Source organism: Rhinopithecus bieti, unplaced genomic scaffold (genome assembly GCF_001698545.2).
Source record: "Rhinopithecus bieti isolate Rb0 unplaced genomic scaffold, ASM169854v2 scaffold_6933, whole genome shotgun sequence".
NCBI classification, from domain to species: domain Eukaryota; kingdom Metazoa; phylum Chordata; class Mammalia; order Primates; family Cercopithecidae; genus Rhinopithecus; species Rhinopithecus bieti.
Window position 1 is genome coordinate 2,325,572 of NW_016805426.1, and position 19,766 is coordinate 2,345,337.

The 19,766-nt window shown below is 46.6% G+C and overlaps 1 protein-coding gene and 1 long non-coding RNA gene across 2 annotated transcripts in view; one reads left to right on the forward strand and one right to left on the reverse strand.

The window, feature by feature from the left end:
* Positions 1-10,572: 10,572 nt before the first annotated feature.
* LOC108529915 (uncharacterized) lies at positions 10,573-12,083 on the forward strand. Its single transcript, XR_001885715.1, has 2 exons — positions 10,573-11,461; positions 11,900-12,083. It is a non-coding gene; the product is annotated as an uncharacterized LOC108529915 (long non-coding RNA).
* A 1,133-nt stretch (positions 12,084-13,216) lies between these two features.
* ITIH5 (inter-alpha-trypsin inhibitor heavy chain 5) overlaps positions 13,217-19,766 on the reverse strand; it is a 111,795-nt gene continuing 105,245 nt past the window's right edge. The window contains exons 12-14 of the mRNA XM_017872487.1: positions 19,531-19,647; positions 16,393-16,770; positions 13,217-14,183 (exon numbers count right to left, since the gene is read on the reverse strand). Coding sequence (XP_017727976.1) covers positions 13,882-14,183; positions 16,393-16,770; positions 19,531-19,647 — 797 coding nt within the window. The 3' untranslated portion in view covers positions 13,217-13,881. The remainder of the gene's footprint in view (positions 14,184-16,392; positions 16,771-19,530; positions 19,648-19,766) is intronic.

Sequence of the window (19,766 nt, forward strand, 5' to 3'; positions counted from 1 at the left end):
TGCACTGTAATTTTAGAAGCAACTTTGGAAGTAGAAACATTTTTTGGGTCTCATCTTATAGACCTGTGTCCATCCAGGACCATCCTATCTTTCTTTTAAAAGAAAAGATGTCAGGTTTGTGAAAGATCAGATGGTTATAGATGTGTGGTGTTATTTCTGAGGGCTCTGTTCTGTTCCATTGGTCTATATGTCTGTTTTGGTACCAGTACCATGCTGTTTTGGTTACTGTAGGCTTGTAGTATAGTTTGATGTAGTATTGTCAGGTAGCATGATACCTCCAGCTTTGCTCTTTTTGCTTAGGATTATCTTGGCTATAAGGGCTCTTTGTTTTCTTTTCTTTCTTTCTTTCTTTCTTTCTTTCTTTCTTTCTTTCTTTCTTTCTTTCTTTTTTTTTTTTTTTTTGTTCTGTATCAGGGGAAAGGAGAGGAAGAGCATTAGGACAAATACCTAATGCATGCAGGGGTTAAAACCTAGATCACGGGTTGACAGGTGCAGCAAACCACCCATGACATGGTATACCTGTGTAACCAAACCTGCACATTCCGCACATGTATCCCCAGGACTTAAAATTAAACAAGAAAAACTTTTTTAAAAAGAAAAAATGTAAAACTTGATTGATATAATGATCTGATGTTCAGGTTTCATGATTCTGGTCCATTTGATTATTATTGAATGTTTGACAAAAGACCAGTTATTAGATATTTTTATCATCAAGGTTGAGCTTCTTGTGAGGGCAAGCGGCGGTCTAGTGTTCTGGGTTTATAGATGAGAACGGGAGGTCCCAAGGACACATGTCGTGGAAAACTTTGCCTTCACTGGAGTGTCAACCAGGTCATGCCCTTTAAGCTGCGATCCAAAAGCGGGATTTTGAAAAATTATGCTGCATTTTGCTTGCTGTGCAAGGCATTTGGGTGATCTTTATTTAAGAAGGATGGAGCAGGTGCGCTGCAAGGATTTTCATAAGGGGAATCTCATTAGAGGAAGAGGGAAGGAAAAGAGAAGAGTACCTTGTCCCCATTCCACGAGAAACTAGATATTACCCTTCAGAATTTTTATTTTGGTTCTATTATCCTTTGTGCTTATTTCATACCCATATGACATAGAATTTACCATCTCGTTTTTTTTTTTTTTTTTTCTGAGAAAGATCTCACTCTGTGGAATGCCAGTGGGGCGTGATCTCGACTCACTGCAACCTCCGCCTACCGGGTTCAAGCAATTCTCCTGCCTCAGCCTCCCAAGTAGCTGGGATTACAAGCACCCACCATCATGCCCAGCTAATTTTTCTATTTTTGTAGAAATGGGGGTTTCACCATGTTGGCCAGGCTGGCCTTGAGCTCCTGACCTCAGGTGATCTGCCCACCTGGGCCTCCCAAAGTTCTGGGATTACAGGCGTGAGCCTGTACACGCCTGGCCCATCTGAACCATTTTTAAGTGTACAGTTCAGTAGCATTGAGCACATTCACACTCTTTGTGTAACACATCTCTAGAACTTTTTGTCATTTAAAATGGAAACTCTGCACCCATTAAACAGTAACTCTCCTTTTTGCATTCCTTGAAATCACTGGCCACCACCATTGCACTTTCTGTCTCCATTACTACTCTAGGGACCTCACATACGTGGAATCATGTAATATTTGTCTTTTGTGACTGGCTTATTTCACTCGGCATAATGTCCTCAAGGTGCATCCATGTGGTGGTATGTATCGGAATTTCCTTCCTTTCTAAAGCAGAATAATATCCCACTGTCTGTATCTATTAATACTATATCTGCTTATCATTTTTCCATCAATGGACTTTGGGTTGCTTCCAGCTCTTGGTAATTGGAAGAATGGTGCTATGAGCGTGGGTATACACATCTCTCTCCAAGGGCCTGCTTTCAGCATCCTTAGTATATAATTTATTATAGATGAGAAGCACATTCGTGTGGTTGTATGTGGACCCCAAGGACTGAGATTAACCACACGCGTTTCAATGACACCAAGAAGGGCTGTCACCCCAATCTCCAGGCCTAGAAAGGGAAATGTGGGGCATTTGTGAGGCTGGCTGCGATCTCCCAAGAGGACGTTTCTTACCAGCTTGTCTGGGGGGTGGTTGGCAGCCAGCAATGTCCCAGCACAGGGGCCAATCCCAGGGCTCTGCTCATGGCCACAGCGGTTTGATTGACAGCATCCTGGACCTGGACCCTCCCTGCTGCCATGCCTACTCCTTCCCTCCTCTTCTCACCCCTGCATCAGGGCCCTGCATGCTGTAGCCTCCCCCTACAAACCACCCCCCCCCAAGTCCCCAGAGCCAGAAGCTGAGTGGCCCAACCTTGGGGGTCCTGAGCAAATTGGGCCTCCCTCTTCTCCTGCCTCTCCAGCAACACGGCCTGCCACCCCATCTCCCCGCACCCCTCCCTGCGTGCCCTTCCCTCTCCACAGTGTGCTAAAGTTTCCAGACTGGACCGGGGTGTGGAAAAGGTGCCTCCGGGTTTATCAGAGTTCATCGGACTGTCTCACAGCAGGCGCCGGGCTGGCAGCATCGCCTCGACTTGAATTTCAACCCATTTTCTCTGCTTAACACCTCCCTGGGCCGCCCCTCCACCCCCCACATAATAAGCTCCATTCTTTCCCAGCTCTCGGTGGCGACAGCAGCCAAGCCCTACCGCATGGGGACAGGAATTGGCTGTACTTAACCTGCTGGGTTTCTCTCTCCCTTTCTTACCAGTCTGTTCAGCTGTAACCCTAGCAGGCCCCACCAAAGAGGGGCGCCAAGGTGTTTGCTTCAGGGAGGACCGAGCCCAGCTGGGAGCCAATCACTCAGGCCTGGCTCTGTGCTGACCGTGTGGTCGGCAGCGGGTCACTGGGTGTGAGCTTCCCTGTGACCCCCTAAGCAAGAAAGAATAGGCTCACCTCTCCCCGACCTCACAGGGAGGTCTTGAGAACTGCTTTGGCCTAAATGTTAAAGTCGTGCAGAGGAAAGTAATTGAAGAGTTGTGGCCACAGGAGGTCAAAAACCAAAAAACAATCCTGGATATTGTGCCCAAAACTCTGCTCACTGCAAGGGGTGGGCCGTTGGGAGTCATCCGGCAGCGCGGGGTCATTCCAGGCCCCCAGCTGGATGAATTAGGCCTAAGTCACAGCCGGAGGGCAGGAGGCTTGGTGAGACAGCCTGGCTGCCCCGGGACAGAGCAGCAAAGCACCCTCCGTGGTAGAAGCTTTAGAAGGAGATCACGTGGCTTAGGACCTCCGCCTGGGAGTTAGTCTTTTTCTTTTTTTAAGAAAGAGAGTTGGCCGGGCACAGTGACTCATGCCTGTAATCCCAGCACTTTGGGAGGCCAAGGCAGGTGGATCACTTAAGGTCAGGAGTTCAAGACCAGCCTGAGCAACATAGTAAGACCCCCGTCTCTACAAAAAACACACAAACATACAAAATAAAAATGAACTGGGTATGATAGCACACACCTGGGGTCGCAGCTACCTTGGAGACTGAAGCACGAGGATCCACTGAGTCCCAGAGGTCAAGGCTGCAGCGAGCCATGCTCACACCATTGCACTCCAGCATGGGCAACAGAGGAAGGGCCTATCTCAAAAGAGTGAGAGATTGAGAGAGGAGTCCCTCGATTTGGTATTTCATCAGATGCTCAAAGTGTCCAGGACCCACAGGGACTAAGCCTCTCATCTGCCAGGGTTCCTTCCGCTCCTGCTCCCTGGCGATCTATAACTTGCCACTCCTTCCTCCCATCACCCTTTGCCCTGCTTTCCGCCCTCCAGTACCAGGTGCCCTGGTGGACATGAGCCAGCAGGCCAGAGGTATGGGATCTATACCATCTCCCAGACAATGGACACAAAAGAACGAACAAGTAGGGCACGGGGTGGGGGGCCCCCGCCTCGCAGGGGAAACTCAGCTCAGGAGGCTTCAGCAATCCTCAGCAAACCTCAGAAACTAATGACCCTTTCCAAGGACGGGCAGTGCCGGATTTGACGTGGCTTCCTTCATCTGGGTGACGCTGCTGACCGAGGATGTTGCAGAGGAGGAAGGGCAATGACGTGGCAAACTTTTCCAAAACGACATCCCCTCTGGGTCCTGGGTTCTCTGCGGCACCCTCACCGCTTCCCTTCTCTCCAACCCGCAGGAGTTCATCCCCCGTGCCCAGGCCCCATCTCGAGTCTACCTTCCCCTCCTTTCTCGCTGGCCGCCAAACGTCCATGTTCTCCCCAGGACTAGCTTATCTCCTCTGCAGAAACCAGGGCGTGTTCCCAGCACAGCACGGGGTAACTGATAAGGAGAAAGGGAAGTTTCCTGGCTTCCACCTGCACTGCTGTGCCAGGTGTGGCCGGCAGCTCATTAATCACATCCATAGCTGCATTGTCTCGGTCTCTCCCAAGAAGACAGTGACATTGAAAAGCCACTCATTTGCATGTGATTTCTGTCTCTCTCTATTTCACTCCCACCTGGGGGTGGCACCCACCCCACTGCCGCCCCAAGAGGCTCTGCACCCCAACCCCAGCTCCCCAGATGTGTTTCCCGTCCTTCCAACTCACAGAGATTTGCTTCAGAAAGCTGCTGGCTACGAGATGTTTCCAAGGATGTCATGTCTAAGGAAAAGGGAGAAACGTGAAATTGGAGCCATGCTGTGGTCTCCAGGCTTCCTGGGGTCTGAGGCATCAAGACAGCAAACACGGGCCCAGCAAAGAGCCCTGGCTGCCCGGCCAAGGCTTTTCCACCGTAGGCCCCACACTCTCCCCTTCTCTAGCCAGGTTTCTTTAAAAAAAAAAAAAAAAAAAAAGGGAAAGAAAAGCCTTGTCCAACAATGAACACTTGGAAGGGGGTGGTGGATTTCCTAAGGTGGCCCCGTCAAGTCCACCCATCAGGAGTCCCTGCCCACACCCATCCTGGCCATTGGCAGCAGCAGCACAACATGGGCTACCGCAGACGCCACTTTTAGACGGAAACAAGCAGCTCCGAAACCACCGCTTCTGGAGGTGAAGAAAGGCCTGGGATGCACACGGGGTAGACACAGGTGGGATCCTGGACTCGGGTGCAGCAGCCCATGGCAGTCACTGTAGAAGCTGCTCTTGTTTAGTCCAGAGCCTCCCAGAGTCATGAAAAGAGGAAGGGCCTCGCAGCCAGGCCAGCCTGATCCCATCCTGCACGTTAGCTCTGTGATGAGGGCAGGGGATGGCTCTTCCCCTATATAATTTATTTTCCTTTTCCTTGGAGAGATTTGTTGTTGTTGTTGTTTGAGACAGAGTCTCGCTCTGTCTCCAGGCTGGAGTGCAGTGGCATGATCTCAGTTCACTGCAACCTCTGCCTCCCAGATTCAAGCAATTCTCCTCCTTCAGCCTCCCAAGTAGCTGGGATTACAGGCACGTGCCACCACGCCCAGCTAATTTTTTTGTATTTTTAGTAGAGATGGGGTTTCACTATGTTGTCCAGGCTGGTCTCCATCTCTTGACCTCATGATCCACCCACCTCGGCCTCCCAAAGTGCTTGGATTACAGGCGTGAGCCACTGCCCACGGCCAAGAATTTTTATGATAAAGAAGTAAGTTATTAGATTAAATGGTCCTAGACATGCTTCCTCTCCAACGCTGGCTGCTGCTGTAAGACCCAGATCCAAGACCAGCTCCTCTCACACCCCAGATGAGCACGATCTCTTCCTTTTGAAACCCCCATCCTTTTATCAGAACCTCTCTAAGACAGGCAGCTGTCCACCTCTTATCATAACTAATGACACAAAACATTATCTCCAGGGAAGGACAGGAGGTGTGCTCTGTCCCCTCTACATCGTCAGTGCCCACTGAAGATTAGTTGAATGAATGAATAAGTGAATGTGTTTGTTTTGAAGTATTTACTCTGCTGGGAAAATTGCATGAACAATTTAGAATGCTATTGTCATTCAATGATACACACAGTTTTATTCTATGTTGTTTTCATCATTTAATTTCCAGAGTGCTCCATTTTAGTTTCCCGGACAGACAGATAAAGAAATTGAAAGGATGAGCGGTTGCCTACAAGTTCTAGAACTTTCAGCTTCTAGAATACTCCTAGGCTCCAGCCCTCTTCAGTTTTGAGCTGAGCCTTAAGTTGCTTTTGCCTTCCCATGAAAAGGTTTGTTTTCTTCTGTAACTTTCCCTGTGAACCTTCAGAATAGAAGCCGGACTTCGGCCTTTTGTGACATTTTACTTTCTAACATTTATAGGGCTTATGTTAATTTTGTGGCTGAAAGATTCAAGAAATGGGGGCAGACTTCCAGTGGAAAATTGGACCAAATAAAGAATGTAGCATTGAGATCTTCATTCACACTCAAATATCTGCAGTGCTATATTTTCTACATGCCCTTACTCACTTCTAATAAGATTTGTTATTTTTTAAAAAAGCATACAAGAAAGCAAGTACAATGAATTTTGTACTCATAGTTCAATGAAGTTATTTCATGGGCATGTAAATGAACTTAGTACATGTGATTTTTCAGCTTATATAACCAGAAATTCCCAGGAAGCCATCAGAACACTGGGTCTTCTCTTGCACAAACACAGCTGTTGTTTTGAGGACATAATACGATTAACAGAGAATTTTCAGGAAGAACACTGTGTCGATAAAAATAAATTTGGGTTGGCTTCCTATGAAATATACCCAGTATATATATATATACACACACATATATACACACACACATATATATATACATATACATATATATGTGTGTGTGTGTGTGTGTATTTATTTATATTAGAGAGAGGCATTTTTTTCACCTTTATTTGCAACATCCAAAGTAGAAAAGGATGGTGCTGGAATGTCTCCTTCCTTTTGGATCCCAGATCCCCAACCTCAAATACCTATAATATAAATACAGTCACTTTGAACATAGAAAGTTTGCTTTAACTCCTAACTTTGGGATGATTCCAGAATAGCTAAAGGGAAATGACTTTGAAAGAAGTCCGGACTGCAAATGTATGTTCAGAGCCACCAGTGTGTGCAGAGGCAGATGTGGAAACCAAGACATGGATGAGATCACTAAGGGGGAAAGTGCAGAGTACCAAAGAAAAACCTTAGGGTATGCCTATAGGTTGGTAGGAATAAAGAAATTCATCAAAACAGACTAGGAAAGATTTTTTAAAAACCAAGGTGGGAGGATCACCTGAGGTCAGGAGTTTGAGACCAGCCTGGTCAACATGGTGAAACCCCGTCTCTACTAAAAACACAAAATTAGCCAGGTGTAGTGGTGGCAGATGCCTGTAATCCCAGCTACTCAGGAGGCTGAGGCATGAGAATCACTTGAACCCAGAAGGCGGAGTTTGCAGTGAGCCAAGATCACACCACTACACTCCAAACTGGGCGACACAGCAAGACTCTGCCTCAAAAAAAAAAAAAAATAAGATTCACACCAAAGCAGCAAAGGGATCCAGCATCTCATCAAAGAGAAACAAAGTCACTCTACAAAAGAAACAGAAGAAACAAAAGAGACAAAGTCAAACTACTCAACAGAGTCACACAGTGGACCTTGAAGACACTGATCACTGGAGGGGCCATTGAGATGGCAACGTGACCTCTAAGATGTGGTTCTGTTAGTAGGGTGAAGACAGAAGCTGGATCTGATGACTTAAGCAACTGTCTAGGGTGGGAAAAAAAATAAGGGTTCACATACCAACCACTAGAGCAAACTCAACAAGGAAATAAAAGAGAAGGCAGAAGCCCCAAGGGAGTCCAAGCAAGGGACAACAGACTAGAGGACATTTTTGGAACCATATCTGAAATCAAGAGAGAAGCACCTGGTGGAAAACAAGAATCCAGAGGGAATAATTGAAGCAACCACCTGAGGATACGGGAAGAGAGGGGATCCAGAGTAGAGGGTGACAGCTGTACTTGGAGGGAAGGGGGTACCAGCTGATAGAGCCGTGCAAAGACACAGACCCTCTGATACGAGAAACAGTAAAGGAAGGAGTTCCTGCCTCAGTTTTCTCAGCAAAATAAGAGGCAGGGCCTTGGAAGGAAGCTACGAGGCTCGGTGTCATAGGCAGCTGAAGGGGAATGGAGTGGCCATCGAGGCAATGCATGGAAAAAAACCGATCAGTTCTGCCCAATGCTGGCAGGAGCCCTGTGGGTGGGATGACCATGGCAGAGTTCTCTGACTGTCCCCAGGCACTCTTCCTATCTCAGGAGAGGGAGAGGGGACGGGGATGCCATGTTGGGGACCCATCTGGCATGGGGCAAGGGTTCCACCAAGCATTTTCCGTGGTGGGTTCTCAGAGGCCACCAACTCACCAGTGCCATGCCTGAAACCTTACAGAATAAGATTGCCTCAATGTGGGAGAAGTCCCTGGCTGCCTGACATCATAGGAAACATGTGGCTGCCTCTGTCCACGCTCCTCTTCCTTGCAGCTGACTGAACTCTCTATCTTTGTAGGGGTTTCCTGACCCTTTTCCTACCTTTGCAGTTGTCCCTCCTCTGAGCTCAGATAGCTGTCAGCAAGTTTCCTGAAGTATTGAACACACTCTTTCTAGCTTTGCATTCTTATTTATTTATTTATTTATTTGACAGAGTCTCACTCTGTTGCCCAGGCTGCAGTGCAGTGGCGCGATCTCAGCTCACTGCAGCCTCAACCTCCCAGGCTCAAGCAATCCTCCCACCCCAGCCTCCCAAGTAGCTGGGACCACAGACATGCATCACCATGCCCTGCTTATTTTTTAAATTTCTCTAGAGGTGAGGTCTCCCTATGTTGCCCAGTCTGGGCATTCTTTCAACATCCCATTCTAAACTAAGGATTCCATAGAGGCATGAATTTTGTTTTCCTTGGAATCCCTGGGCCTGGCACAATGGAACTAAATACATACTGGAGTCCTTGAAGGAATAATTTAGCATTTATCACGTGGCAGCTCAGGAAGCATCTTTGTCTGAAGGCAGAAGATAAAGATCCCAGGATTGTAGACGTTACCTGCTCCAGTTCCTTCATTTTATTTTTGAGACAGGGTTTCACTTGATCACCCAGGCTGGAGTGCAGTGGCATGATCACAGCTGCCTGCAGCCTCAGCCTCCTGGGCTCAGGTGATCCTCCCCACTCAGCCTCCTGGGTAACTGGGACTACAGGTGCATGCTGCCACACCTGGCTATTTTTTTTTTTTTCTTTTTTTGTATTTGTTTGTAGAGACAGGGTTTTGTCATGTTGCCCAGGCTGGTCTCGAACTCCTGAGCTCAAATGATCCACCCGCCTTGGCCTCTCAAACTGCTGGAATTACAGGTGTGAGCCACCATGCCAGTCCCTTCATTTTAAAGCCACAGAAGACGCCAAAAGCGGAGATAAGTCAACTTGAGTCCTTGACATCAGTTGTTCACTGGTTTTCTCTTTAACACAGCCCACGAGTGATGCCTCCTTTGTGTCCTGTGTCTGTTTTGGTTCTAAGCAGCTGTCATCCCACTCAGCTTGTAATATAGCTCAACTGAAATCTAAACGTGATCCAGTGAAACCACTGAGAACTAGAGGTAGGAATGCCAGAACCATGAGTTAGAAATGGCACCTAGGAGGGAAATGACCCTGAGCCCAGTGGGAGCAGCACCAGTGAAGATGGTGGGCATAGTGTGTGCAAAAGAGTACCCAATAATGTACTGGTCCCAATAATGATCAAAGTTTGGGATGCCAGAGTCCCCAGGCGGGAATGGACTGAGAGGTTTAAGATCCTCCAGTGTATCCGACAGTTTCAGAAGAGCACAGGAATGACTGCTGTGAATTTGTTGTTCTCTACAATAATTTGTGTTACTTTAACATTATTCTTCCAGTGTCGCTTCCCCATTTACATATCTTTGTGTGTAATTCAGAAATGCCTACAAACAAGCAGTGCAGTTAGATTCGTCAAGTTTTATTCTCAACAGCCCTGATTCCATTTTCCCTTAAAAAAATAAACAGACCAATATGTTGTTTGTTTTTACGCATCATTCTCTTACAAATTGTTGTCTAAGTAAAATGTCTCTTGAATGTGAACTGTCTGGTACCCCACTATTTAAAACTGACTAAAATAAATATTTAAAGCTACATTTCTTAGTATTTGCTTAGCTGTGTTATTTTGTTGTTTATTTTAGCTGGATCATGTCCTACGGTTCCAAGAGTCCTTTAAATTTTAATAACGGCGTTGTTTGTGTACATTCTGGGAAGCTTAAAGAACATAAAAATTATTAATGTTTTGAATGATTTGATGTCTTAGTTTGGGCTGCCTTAACAAGAATACCACAGACTTGAGTCGCTTAAACAAAACACATTTATTTCTCATAGTTCTGGAGGCTGGGAAGTCCAAGATCAAGGCGCCAGCAGACGTGCTGTCTGGTGAGGGCCATCTTCTCATTGTATCCCCACACAGTGAAGAGGAAAAGACCATCTCTCCCATGTCTTTTTTTTTGGCGGAGTTTTGCTCTGTCACTCAGGCTGGAGCGCAGTGGCGTGATCTTGGCTCACTGCAACCTCCGACTCCCTGGTTCAAGCGATTCTCCTGCCTCAGCCTCCCGAGCAGCTGGGACTACAGGCATGCACCACCACACCCAGCTAATTTTTGTATTTTTAGTGGAGACAGGGTTTCACCATGTTGGCCAAGATGGTCTAGATCTCCTGACTTCATGATCCGCCCACCTCGGCCTCCCAAAATGCTGGGATTAAAGGCATGAGCCACTGCACCCGGCCCCAAGTCTCTTCCTATAAGGGCCTTAATCCCATTTGTGAGGGCTCTGCCCTCAAGACCTAATAACCTTCCAAAGGTCCCAATTCCAAGAACCATCACATTCAGGATTTAAGCTTCAACATATGGATTTGGGGAGGACATATATACTCAATTCAAGGCATGTAGTTTAGCCAAAACATAAATTTAAAGGAACAAATCCTTTCCTAATCCACCTATCAGGATACATGATTCAATTAAATGTTGAATGTTACTCCCTAAAGAAACACAGAGGCGCTCACTCCGATTCCCAGTCCCTGGCCTCCTGAGCACAGCTGCAGCACCGAGGGAATCTCCTGATGGTTTCTCCTCCCAATATCCCCTCCCTTTAGCCTGAAGTTGTAAAGCATTAAAAAGTCAAATGGAGGAAGATGGTGCACCTAGCATGGGGTCATGGGGGGTCAGGGGAGGATAAAGAACAACGTTCCTTCATTTTCAGTCCATTTCATTTTAGGAATGTGAACCTTTAAATGAGAAGATCCTTCAAGACGACTCATCCAGATGCCTCTCAATTTTAGACAAGGGAGGGGACTGAAAGGCAGAGATGCTGACTTGTTCAAGGTCCCAGTTAGTCAGTGATTATGACACATTAACTATTGTGATAACAAGGAGATGTATCTCCTCTAATTATGACATACTTCTTCATCTCATTCAATCTCTCATTTAGGAACAACCCTCACCCTGGTTTATAAATGCTCCAGGAAAGTCAATGATTGCCCAGATGGTGAAACAGTGCCAAAGCAAACAAAACGATTCTGGAGGTTCAGGATAGCCCTGCAGTAAGTATGTTGTATAACCTGGCACAAACCACTCCGTGGCACTCTCTGCCTCAGTTTCCCTATCTGAGAATTTCTCCCTTCCCCTGCATTTAAAGAGCTTGTTACAACACACGTGGACAACAGAAAATGCTATTTTTTTTTTAATCAAATGCAAAGTTCCTAACTATTACCTCAGTATGGGGTTTGGGGCTTTCAGGTACTGACCCCATTTGCAGGGAAAAAAAAAAATCTACACCTAAAGAAGAAGAGGAAAAAAGGTGATATTTGTCTAAAGTAAAATATAATTTTTAAAAATGAAAGCTCAACTTTGTTACTTTTTTTTTTTCTGAGCAAGCGAGTTAGCTATGGGTATCTCATTGGAATGTTTTTCTCAGCTCTTAAAGTAGCAGCACAGGCAGTAGGAACTGGTCTTTCCTAATAACGTCCTCTTTTCTGCAGTGTCAAGACTTAAACACCTGGAACAACAGATCACTGCTCCAAGTGCTCCACAGGGGACAGGGCCACCTGGCTCCAGGGCTGTCTGTCCGGCTGGGATTTACATAATAGGAAGGCCTCAGGGAGCCTGGCCAGCCCCTGGCTACCTCTAGCTCCCGCTCCCTTTCTCTGAGCTCTACAATCTGAAAGCATGTCAGCAGCACTGGCTGGCAGCCTTTGCACCTCTGGCATGAACACAGGCAGCTGAGTTTGGGAAGACAGAAGGCAAATAAACAGCACAGCAGACAGGCCCTGGTGTGATGGGTTCACAAAGCAGAGAGAGACAAGCCCGGATAGTCCCCTAGCGCTAACCCGTTCCGAAGCCGCTGCGTCCGACAGGAACATGTGGATGTCATTTTACTGCCAGAATGTTTCCCCAGGGAAGGCAAACATGATAAACAATTTTCTTAACTCAGGTTTCCCTCCCAGTGCTAAGCATGCCTTCGCATTTCACACGGGGGCTGCTCTGGTGTCAAGCCCCATGGAAGAAGCCTCTTGTGAGGCCAGCCCGAGCCTTGAACTCTGGCCTGCATAGAAACATTCCACTTCCCTGACCACAGTCTTTCTCTGCCCAAGCGCTCCCAGTATCCGTCTGCTGAAGGGTGACGTTCATCGGCTCTGGAAGCACCCTCTGATCTTAACCTTTTCCTTAGGGCATCAGGTTTGTCCAAGTTTTGGAACCAGAGCCCCTGTTCATGCTGGTTTCCTGGCTTTTTTTTTTTTTTTTTTTTTTTTGAGACGGAGTCTCGCTCTGCCACCCAGGCTGGAGTGCGGTGGCCGGATCTCAGCTCACTGCAAGCTCTGCCTCCTGGGTTTAGGCCATTCTCCTGCCTCAGCCTCCCGAGTAGCTGGGACTACAGGCACCCGCCACGTCGCCCGGCTAGTTTTTTGTATTTTTTAGTAGAGACGGGGTTTCACCGTGTTAGCCAGGATGGTCTTGATCTCCTGACCTCGTGATCTGCCCGTTAAGCACCGACACGCTTCCTGCGATAGGTGGGCTGGTGAACTTTCTCTGAGCCGGCTCTGCCTCCCGTCCTAGCACTGCACATGTAACTGATTACCTCCTGGAGGACTACAAGGAAAAAAGGTCTGGGAACTATGACAAAGGCTGGAGAGCTCCAAGTAAAAGATGCATCATTCACTTGGCCAACTCTTCAGCACCACAACACGCCAGTAAAATGTCCTGTGTGTTAAAAGCCTTTAGCTTATTGGAACAAATTGGAGAACAGCCATTGACAAAGTCACGTGGTTTACAAAGCCCATTAGAAAGAGATCAGTATTTGAGCTGTAGATGTTTCTATTTTCAATCAAATTTTCTTTTAATGAAAACTAATTTTTAAGGGCAAGATACCACAGCAGAAGAAAAACCTCTCGTAAGAAAAGACTTCATGGTTTACAACGATCAAATGTATGGGCTATTTGCATGATTGGTGGCCTGGACTCAGTGAGAGATTCCTTTGTAGCAGAGGCTGGCACACATCTGGGGGCTGCAACACCACTGAAAAGACAGCTTTCTAAGCATTAGTGTAAGGCAAAAAGCAGAGTGCCCAAACTGGGCCATTTCCACCAAGAAAACAAGTTTCATAGCAACCTTCCTTCACCAGAAAGGCTTACTTTATGACAGGCTAACAGAACAGATAAGCAGGTTGGGACGAGATACAGACTTTGTTGCATTTAGCTATGACCTTTCTCCCCTCCGTGGATGTGGGCAGGGTAGGGAGAGGCAGGAAGAGGGAGTAGAGAGAAATGACATTTGCATTCAGGCTTCCCGCCCCTACCCTTTGCCCAGAGAGATGTCAGATCTACTCTGCACCAGGGGTGGGTCATGGAGTCCAGCTAATTGCCAGGAGCTGAGGCATGTACAGCCATGAAAAAAAAAAAGAGCGGCCCCATGGCCTCCCCACATCACGGTCCTTCATGCACTTGCATCATTAAGGCTGCCAGCTTCAGAGCTCCCTGGACGTTCCCTGGCCAAGCGTCATCCCTGTGTCAAACGGATGGGATGCCAGGTAATCCTTGTACTCCCCATCAATCAGTTTGGCGGCGTTGTTCCTGGCAAACCAGCAGTCTATCTGCTCTTCCCCATTGTAAATCTTCCTTTGCTTCCAGACCACTGGGACTTGGTGGCTTTTCACCTTTAGGACGGCCTCAGGCCCCTCTCCCGCCTGAAGGAGCGGAAGGTGAGTGAGGTTCTGGCTGGGCCCCGCAGGGTCTTCCGTGAGTCTGGCATCCTGGTTCAGGAACTGACCTGGGAGGACAAAGAAAAGCATCGGGTCTCAGTCAAATGCAGAAACCTCGTGCTGAAATCCAATTTCAGTGCTGTCAGTGGCGGCAAGGCTTACAATTGGCCACAGCCCAAGACTGGACTCTCCCAGCAGGAGCTGAGACATTTTCTGGCGTCATGGAAGAACATGTGTTCTGGGGGCAGAGAGGAGAGAGCTGAGGATTTATCCACACCATGGGATTTACCCACGACTGCTGGAAGCTTCCCAGTTGCTAACACTAGAAAGTTGCCTAACCTACAAATAGCGATAACCATGGTCTCCTACTGAGTCCAGAGGACAGGACGGGGCAGATAAAGAGGGAAGAAGTGTTCCGTCTTTCCTCTGTCCTCTCCCCAGTCACAGGCCCACCTCCTTTCTATCAGCCTCAGGTCTGTGTTGGGTGCAGGGTGGAAAGCAGTCAGCTCAGCTCATCTCTGACCCTCGTCCTCAGGACTCTCCGGGTCAGATGGCAGCACTGCTCAGGCCACGGGAATAAAGAGCTGTGTCTGCAAAGGGAGCTCACACTGGGCCGCCAGGCCCCACGAAATGCAGCCAGTTCAAGAGTCAGGAAATCCTGCCTACTAAACTGAGCCCTGACAATGGCTTGCTTTTTATTTTTGGGCAAGGGGCCCATGCGAAATGGCTCGTTGGAGAAAGCTGGGTAGAATGGCCCGCGTGCTGCGCACAGCCACGTGGATGCCTCCTCTGGTGGGGTGTTGCTCAGGTTGGGCGGTGGGCAGAGCTGCTTCGGTTCTGTGTCTTCTTGCTGAGAGCAAAGGAACTGGACCCTCAGGTGACTACACTCCAATTCCTCATTCATTTTCCCAGAAGGCTAAAGAGAACTACTGGTTTATAAAGCCCATTCTTAGCCCAGAAAGCCCAGGAAGCAATCTAATTTTCATATTACATATGTAATTTTTATATCACATATACAGTCATGCACCACATCATGATATTTCAATCAATGATGGACTGAAAATATGATGATGGTCCCATAGGATTATAATAGCATATTTTTAGTGTACCTTTTCTATGTCTAGATATGTTTAGATGAACAAATACTTATTATCATGTTGCAATTGCCTGCAGTATTCCATGGAGTCACACGCTGTACAGGTTTGTAGCCTGGGAGCAACAGGAGACACCACAGAGCCTAGCTGGGTGGGTAGTAGACTACACTATCTAGAGAGGTTTGTGTAAGGATATTCTAGATGGTCATATAGCGACCAAATCACATAACGATGCATCTCTCAGAATGTATCCCTGTCATTAAGCAAGGCGTGTGTGTGTGAATATATATATGTACATACATAGGCTGTACACATACATATATACATACATACACAGACTGTATATATATATACACACATATACAGACTGCGTATACACACACATATACAGACTGCATATACATGTATATATATACACACACACATATACAGACTGCATATACACACATATATACAGACTGCGTATACACACACACAGGCTGCATATATACACACACACGCACCATAAATACATAGACTGTATACATACATATATATACACATTCATACATACTGTATACATATATAGACTGTATATATACACACACATACATATACAGACTGTGTATATATACACACACCATACAGACTGTACATACACACACACATACAGACTATATGTATATATACACACCATACATACACACTGTATACATACATACACATATACACTGACTGTATATATATACACACATACATATACAGACTGACATATATATGTATAGACTGTATATATACATACATACGTATCAGTCTGTGTATACGTATATACACACATACAGACTGTATATATAATACATATATACATGTATACATATTATAAATAATACATTATGTAGACTATATATATACACACATACATACATATACAGACTATACACACGTAGACTGTATATATATTTTTATATAGAGACTATACATACACACATATGCAGTCTGTGTATACATATATGTATATTATGTATATGTATAGACTGTATATATATGCACACACACATACATACATATGCTGACTGCACATATAATAAAAACCACATTCCTATTGAATTTCTCAATCAAACTAAAGGTGTTGGCAATATCGGCTTTGCTTGGGAAATTTAACTCTGTCCTCTATACCCAGCGTGAGGAGAGCACCGCTTCCTACCTAGCAGTCCATGGCAGTTGCTGGAGAGGCCTTTGCTGTTGGCAATGTAGAAACCCAGGTGGTGTCGCTGGAAGGGTGCTGGCTTTTTGTAGAGGTGGATGAGGATGACAAAGGCTATGGAGCCCTGGATGGTGACTGTGACATTGGCATTGGCAGACACAGCCACCTCCAGCCCCCGGCTCCCCACCACCACACTCTGGTTGCAGGGGAGCACCAGCCTGTCCCCACCATCCAGGATGACTCTGCTTGGTGTGATCTCGAGATAAGATCTCTCTGGCTTGTTGACAAGGATGGTGATGGTGCGGAAGTAAGTGCGCTGTTTCTTATGGCCGTTTGGAGGGGCGGGCGCCCCGATTAACTCTCCGTTCACTGTCACACCTCAAAGGCCAAGGGGAAAAAAACCAGGTTAGAAAATCTGGCCGGGAGTGGTGGTTCACGTCTGTCATCCCAGCACTTGGGAGGCCAGGGCAGGTGGATTGCTTGAGCCCAGGAGTTCAAGACCAGCCTGGGCAACACAGAGAGACCCTGTCTCTACTAAAAATAAAAAATCAGCTGGTCATAGTGGTGCATGCCTGTAGTCCCAGCTAGTTCGCTTGAGTCCAGGCGTTCCCATGAGCCCAAGAGTTCAAGGCTGCAGTGAGCTGTGAGTACACCACTGCACTCCATCCTGGGCTACAGAGTAAGATCCTATCTCACACACACACAAAAAAAGGAAGAAAAAATCTATCCCTGCCCAACACATCAAGTTAGAATTTCCCTCCTCCTTTGGGCTTATCTTTGTATCTCTAGTACCAAAAACATTGTCGGACTTACACACAGAGGCCACTCAGTGGTTACTAAGTGAGTGAACGAATGAGGGAAAGCGTAAAGTTATGAGTGGATTTTTTACTGTTGTCTGACCAATATCTTGGGATAGAGGAGGGAGGATGTAGGTCTGGGTCAAGATACCGTAGAAGGAGGCACGAAGCTAAGTATTTGTGCATCTACACACAGCTTACCATGTTCGTTTGGTTTCCTTCCAGTGTGGCTATAGTGATAACAACTCTTGTATGACCCTGATGTGTATTTCGTATCCACCAGAGGCTGCTGATCCTAATTCGGACATCTTACGATGCCACTGAGCAGTGCGGGAGAATGCAAAGTTAGCTTTGTTTGTTTTGTCTTGTTTTTAGTCCAAAAACTCAAGTTCTTCCTCCACTTGGGTGTTCATCCTTAGACAAGTCAAAAAAAAAAAAAAAAACCCTATAATCCCAGTTTCTGGGGAGGCTGAGGCAGGAGAATCACTTGAACCGGGGAGGTGGAGATTGCAGTGAGCCAAGATGGCACCACTTCACTGCAGCCTGGGCGACAGAGTGAAACTCCATCTCAAAAAAAACAAAACAAAACAAAACCTGCCTCAATTTCCTTATCTGTAAAATGGATGGACAGATAAAAAACCTAACAGAATTTCCGTGAGGATCCCAGGAGGTAGCATTTGTGTAAATTGTAAGCTGCTATCAAATCAAATCATTTCTTTTTTTCTTCATCATTCTGAACACCACTGGGGCTTTTCCGGACTTGAGCAAGGCCTGTGAACCAAGCCCCAGGGTTCCGTGCTGTATGGCTGAATAGCAAACAGATGGCAATTGCACTAGAGATGTTTGGGGCTGAATTAGGCGGTGCACGTTAAAAATGTGTTTTGCTCTCAGGCAAAGCTGCAATTTGCAATAAGAAAAGATTGCTATATAATTAACTTTTGTTTTCTCTGCTTTGAGAATAATCTTTCCAATAAAACTTCTTAGACATTCAAGGAAAAAAGGGCCTTCTCTGGGGCAAGGGGTCAGGGGAGGGGAGAAATCCCAGCATGAGAAGAGCCTATGCTCTTCCAGCCTCAAAGTCCTAAGTATTTTCGGGCTGAGTTCCCATCACGGACATCTCGCAGAAGACAGAAACCATGGGAACTGCTCCTAGAATAGGAGGTATTTCCAAGGACATATACAGTTAGGTCCTATCTTGCTCCTGAGCCCTTCGAAAAACAGTAGAGATTTAGCTCCGAGGCTATAAAGTCCCGTAAGAAAACGATGTGTTGAAGGAACCCCAGGATCAAACTCTACGTAATTGCATCACACATGTCACCTGCCGGGGGACCCTGTGCAACCCAACATTCCAAGACACTCACATTCTTGGCAGTGAGAAGTGCCAGGGTGCCCACTCCAAAGCTTGTCCTCACAGAGCTGGACATGGCCTGTTACCTGCATTGAACTGGAATAAGCCTTCTCTGTGCTAATCTCTTTCACCCAGGCCCTCTACAGACCGACAGGGTCCACAGAGCCCCTTTGACCATACACGTTCACAGCACACAGACAGAGCTGTGGATTAACAGCTGAGCGTCCTGTATAAGTCATCAAGAAAGTGACATGAGTTTAGAACCCTGGCCTCCCTGACATCACAGCTTTTGAATGGATAGACACTATGACAATAATACACAATAATACATCCTAATACATCGTGGATTCCTTTTCTTTTTTTTTTTTTTGAGATAGAGTCTCACTGTTGCCACCAGGCTGGAGTGATCTCAGCTCACTGCAACCTCCGCCTCCCGGGTTCAAGAGATTCTCCTGCCTCAGCCTCCTGAGTAGCTGGGATTTCAGGTGCCCACCACTATGCCCGGCTAATTTTTTTGTATTTTTTAGTACAGACAGGGTTTTACCATGTTGGCCAAGCTGGTCTTGAACTCCTGACCTCAGGTGATCCGCCCGCCTCGGCCTCCCAAAGTACTGGGATTATAGGCATGAGCCACCGTGCCCAGCCTACACAGTGGATTTCTAAAGCACTTAAGCATTTACAAAACAACTTCACATCCAGTTTCATTTGATCCACTTTATAATAGCTTTGTCAGGCCAACAGAGTGTGCCTATTTCCATTTCACAAGGCAAACAACTCCAAAGGCACGTGCCCCAGGCCAGGCGGCACTTGTCATAAAGCAGGGAGTCAGATGCGTAAGTCCAGGAGCGCCGTGCACTTCCCTTAACCACCGACAACGCTCACTGAGCATCTATCAGGTGGCCCTCAGATCACTGGACATCCATCTGAAGAACAGAGGCGGATGCAGCACCTACCTGTCCTTGCCCAGATGCTACAGTGGAAAGTAGAACTTACCAGAGTCCATGTGATCAGAGACCAGCCTGAGGATGTCCCCGGGCTGCCCATCAATATTGAAGCACACAGTGAGTTTGCTCAGGGGGAAATCCACAACAAAGTGGGGATCGCCATCCACTGCCAGAGCGGAAGAAAAAGGAGAGAAAAGAAAGACACGTATTAAGTACCTTCCTTGTGTAGGTGCTACTCTCTATTTTCTCATGAATGATGTAATTTTTTTTTTTTTTTTTTTTTTT